General features: G+C 34.6%; 1 protein-coding gene across 5 annotated transcripts; it reads left to right on the top strand.

The window, feature by feature from the left end:
• Positions 1–285: 285 nt before the first annotated feature.
• On the top strand, positions 286–3,294 carry LOC120077102 (putative ADP-ribosylation factor GTPase-activating protein AGD8). Of its 5 annotated transcripts, none has more exons than XM_090314229.1 (8): positions 303–494; positions 587–705; positions 892–1,036; positions 1,685–2,072; positions 2,165–2,440; positions 2,513–2,638; positions 2,715–2,816; positions 2,895–3,294. In XM_090314229.1, exons 4-8 carry the CDS (start codon positions 1,725–1,727, stop codon positions 3,000–3,002), a joined length of 960 nt encoding a protein of 319 aa, XP_090170355.1. In that variant the 5' UTR covers positions 303–494; positions 587–705; positions 892–1,036; positions 1,685–1,724; the 3' UTR covers positions 3,003–3,294. The 5 variants fall into 5 exon arrangements, with proteins under 5 accessions (XP_038886899.1, XP_090170355.1, XP_090170354.1 ...); XM_090314228.1 differs by having other exon boundaries at positions 875–1,036; XM_039030971.2 differs by lacking the exon at positions 892–1,036 and having other exon boundaries at positions 286–494.
• Positions 3,295–4,955: the final 1,661 nt, after the last annotated feature.

The raw sequence follows: 4,955 nt of genomic DNA, 5'->3' as shown, positions 1-4,955 counted from the left end.
GTAATCAAATACTTCAATTTTTTCTAAAATGACTTATTTTTAAAATTAAATGCTTAAAAAGTTAAAAAAAAAAATCTTAAATTGAGACAATTTTAAATTTAAAAATATAAATTAATATTTACCCTAAATTTTATTACAAGGCGTAAACAAAAATCGAACATGACCAAAATGAAATTAAATGCTGAAAAGTAACCTTTTAAAAATAGAGGGACTAAAATGTTATTATAAAGAAAAGAAAATTTTAAACGTACGGTACCGCCATTAGTATACTAATAAAAGCTGTGTGTTCCCTAAAAATCAATGAGTGGTTTGTGTTTCATTTATTTTCCTCTCTCCTCCCTCTCCTTAACCCCCAAATTGTCTTCGCCAGAAGGGGAATTTCAGTTCAATTTGGGGAAATCTTTTGCTTCAACATTAATATTTCAATGGCGTCTGATAGCTTCACCGACAAGAACGCTGTTTTCAGAAGGTTGAAGGCCAAGTCGGAGAACAAGGTGAGTGACTAATTAATTTCAGATTTGGATCGGAAAATGCAAAGGATTCGAGTTTTACTTGATTTTTTTTTTAATTTCTGTTTTTTGTTCAGATCTGTTTTGATTGTAATGCGAAGAACCCTACGTGGGCGTCGGTTACGTTTGGGATTTTCCTTTGCATTGATTGCTCCGCTGTTCATCGGAGCCTTGGCGTTCATATAAGCTTCGTCAGGTTTTTCTTCTTTTAATCAACTTCTTGTTTTCATCCATGTTATTAATTGTTCCTCCAATGTTATGGATCTTAGTTTTTGTTGAAATGTTTCCATCATTCTTACTTGGGATTTGGCTTAACCCTCGAATGGGAGATTTTTGTAAGAATGTGATCTAAATTTCAGCTTTAGAATGCCGTTTGACCTAGGTTTTGAACGTAAGGAAGAATAACCATTCACTGATGTTACAAAACCGCATTTCCGAGAGCGGCGAGCAAGAGAATGAGTGTGAGAGAGTGAGTTCGAGCGCAAGGAGGGAGGAGGGCGAGCGCAGCGGAGTGCCGTAAGCAAAAAGTTATACATCCTTATTTTCAAAAAATAGGTTTTCCACATTGATATTTGGATTCTTTGTACAGAAATCTCTTCAAATGGCAGTTTACTAATGTCATATCCGTTTCTTTTCTAGCTTTTAAAAGTTTTGTTAATTTGGAGATTTAATTCTTTAATTTCTATCATGTTTTTGATAGCTCTCCAAATTTTAACATGTAATTTTTATCTTTAATTAATGTCCTAATAAGTTGTTGAATTAAAAAAAATGTTTAAGTGAAAGATCTATTTGACATGAAATTAAAAGTTTGAGTATTTGTTGGATACGAAAGTTTAGGCATCTACTTTTTTTTTTTGTTTTCTTTTCGTAAGTTTAAAGACCTATTTGACAAAAAGTTTGAAGTTCAATGACCAAAGGTATGATTTAACAGAAAAGGGTGGAAGAAAATTGTTGCCATTTTTCTTCAATATGCCATGTCTCTATATTTATATTATTTTAGTTTCTAAATTCAAAGACCACAATAAAATACCAACCAAAATGGAATGAATGCAGAACTTCAAACATAAGTCAACTCATTATTTGACTTTTGACCATGGGTATTTAATAAGAAATCAATGAACTAAAACTAAGGGAAAAGAAAACCAGAGTAATTGATGAGATAAATTGTTATATAGGTCAACAAATTTGGACTCATGGTCAACGGAGCAGCTGAAAATGATGAGCTACGGCGGAAACAACCGTGCTCAGGTGTTCTTCAAGCAGCACGGCTGGAACGACGGCGGCAAAATTGAAGCCAAATACACCTCCAGAGCTGCAGATTTGTATAAACAAACCCTTTCCAAAGAAGTCGCTAAAACCATGGCTGAAGATCCCCCTCGCCCCTCTTCCCCTGTTTCTTCTCACTCCAACGGCAATGCCATCCCATTAATGAAAACCACCAAACAAGAAGCTCCTGAAGTCTCTTCTCCAAAAGCCTCTCATTCTGTTGTTGTTAAAAAACCCATCGGTGCTAAAAGGACAGGCAAGATCGGTGGACTTGGTGCTCGGAAGCTTACGACAAAGGTTAATCTGTTTCAAAAGAATTGAATCTCCTCTCTTTTTGTGGGTTGTTGGATTTTTTGTTTGATTTTGAAATGATTGTCTTGTGAATGCAGACGACTGAGAATCTGTATGATCAGAAACCGGAAGACCCCCCGACGCCGGTTTCGTCGTCGATAACAACGAACGGTGCGATGGCCTCATCGTTGGCTTCTCGGTTCGAGTATGTTGAGAATGCACAATCTTCTGATGTGAGCTCTAATGGATCCCCCGTGATTGGTCATATTGCTCCACCGAAATCCTCTAGCTTCTTTGCTGAATTTGGAATGGATAATAATCACAATGGTGGTGTGTATTCGAAGAAATCAAGCTCAAATTCCACTAAAATCCAGGTTAAAACACAACACAACGCCTTCAAAAGTATTTCAAAAGCAGAACAATTAATGTGTTGTTTGGATCCGCAGGTGGAAGAAACTGAAGAAGCTCGAAAGAAATTCTCGAATGCGAAATCGATTTCGTCTGCTCAATTCTTCGGGGATCAGAACAAATCTGCTGAGTCGGAGGCCAAGGCTTCATTGCAGAAGTTTACAGTAAGTTTTTGTTTGATTTTGGTTCAACACTGTTGAGTTGAATGAATTGTAAGGGAGGTTTGTTTGTGGAATGCAGAGCTCGTCGGCAATCTCGAGTGCTGATCTGTTTGGACAAGGGATGGATGATTCAACTCTGGATCTTGCGGCGCACGAATTCATCAGCCGGATTTCTTTACAGGTAAGAAACAATCAAGAAGAGTTTTGAAAAGGTTGGTTTGTGGGAAAGATGTATTTTTCTGAATTTGAATTGATGTAGGCTTCTCAAGATATATCATCGTTGAAGAACATTGCGGGGGAGACAGGGAGGAAGCTGAGCTCATTGGCATCAACGTTGATTACTGATATTCAAGATAGAATTCTTTGATTGCTAACTCCATGAACATAAGCCCCACTCTGCAAATTATTATTCTATACTCAGATGAACTTGGTTTCTTTTTGAAAATTAAATATTGATATATTTTCCTACTTAGTGTTTTTTTCTACAATTTTTTTTAATATTGTTTGAGTTCATCAGGGTCTTCGTTGAGGGCATGCCTAAACCAGTGGAAGCTATGTTTAGTTGGCTTCGTTACTTAGTGATTGTAAAGAATTGTGCATTACAAATTTATTATTGTTATTATCTTTTGAAACACAAATAAACTTTTATTGTCTTATAATGTTCTCTTACTCTCTCTTCCTCTTCTATGGTGTGCTCACCCTCTTGACGATTCCCTTTTTAGACATCTCTTTATTGAATTTGTTCGTGAACAACCTACTAAAACAAAATATCCTACTAAAACAAAATATTAGGATTTATTCAATAACAATTTTATTTTTTTTTGGGGGGAAATTAAGCTCATAATCATTGCTTATATCTATACGTTTCTTGCTTTATCATCAAAGAACTAGTGTTGAAACACATAATTTTCTAAATTAGAAAATAAAATATATGTTAATAAATGAGACCTTAATTTTGGATAAGATAAATTTAGTTAATAGTTATTCAACGAGACTTCAGTACATTGTTAGGCATTTCAAACAAGGAAGACCAACATATCTAACATTTGAGCTGAAGAACACCATCCATAGGTGTGGATGTAGCAGTTTCTTTGAGAGGTTGCAATGTTACCTCTTTTAAAAGTCTTTCAAAACTATTATTGGAGTAGAAGTTCTTGAGACGATGTGATGATCCAAATTTTATTTTAGGTCACCACTACACCATTCTATCTTTGGGATAAGGGTTATTTTAACCCCCGACTTTGCTACAGTAGTACTATTTACAACTCACTTGTTAAAAGAACTAACTCTTCCTCCTTTCAATGTTTCCAATGACTCAACCAGTCAGTGACCAACTCCAACGACCACTTACGCCGACCAACTCTGACGATCACTCTGACAACCAAGAACAATAAATACCAATCCAATGCTCAATTTCAACGACTACCTTCGGCAACTAGCTCCTTTTGGGAGAAAATTGATATATATGAACTGAATATATTAGCAAACAAATTGTACCTCAACTAGAAACAAAGCAGTGAATGTATAATATCTAGACTCAAACATAAGCCAAATAATGTAACAAGACCTAGATATGAAAATAATCAAAGACTTGAAAGAATCTCAAAATCTTTACAGACTCAAAACCTAGTTAAGACATACTTCTGATAAGCGTATGTCATCTCACGACTAATTCTGGTAGAATTGCAACCTCTAACTACTTAGATATGACACTCGTGGATACTTGCTCTCAACTCAACTCAAGAATAAAGTAAAGAAAGAAAGAACGGAGATAACTCTTTTAATTTGGAACAAAATGCTATAAATGAAGAACCAATTTGCTATTCATGGACTAACAACTTAGTAACTCTCCAAAATATAAAATAAAATCACATAAATACAAAAATTGAAACATTTGTCAAATTTAACTCAATTGAATTGTTACTTGACAAAAATCAAAGGTAACTCATCCAAATTAAGCAAACAACAAATTTAACTTCCATACATGTTAAATTTGTACATGAAATACCATTTTAATTTGAAGTTTTAATCTATTTCGAAAGTTTCTAAACAATGGATTTGATCTACACAATTAAATCCATTTTTATATTTCAAATATTTACCAAACTTTCACTTTCTTTGACTATATATATCCAACAATCTCCCATATGAAAGATAGGGAGAAAAGTCAAACAAAACTGTTCAGAGCAAACAAACAAGCTATGCATCAGGAAAGGTGTCTTATGGAGTTGAACCTTCCTTAGTGAATATCCATCAAATTTAAATAAGAAATAGTGAGACTAAGCTCTTGAACTATCCTTCTCATTGGTGAATTGAGACA

Source organism: Benincasa hispida, chromosome 5, assembly GCF_027475165.1.
Source record: "Benincasa hispida cultivar pf3 chromosome 5, pf3_genome.v1.1, whole genome shotgun sequence".
NCBI classification, from domain to species: Eukaryota; Viridiplantae; Streptophyta; class Magnoliopsida; order Cucurbitales; family Cucurbitaceae; genus Benincasa; species Benincasa hispida.
This window is presented reverse-complemented; position numbering and strand designations above follow the sequence as displayed.

Bases quoted from the DNA above. Each gene is read 5' to 3' on its own strand.
- LOC120077102 (XM_039030971.2), top strand. From the start codon at position 426: ATGGCGTCTGATAGCTTCACCGACAAGAACGCTGTTTTCAGAAGGTTG. The intron at 495-586 runs GTGAGTGACTAA...TTTTTTGTTCAG, and splicing joins AGGCCAAGTCGGAGAACAAG to ATCTGTTTTGATTGTAATGC. The intron at 2,441-2,512 runs GTTAAAACACAA...TTGGATCCGCAG, and splicing joins CAAATTCCACTAAAATCCAG to GTGGAAGAAACTGAAGAAGC.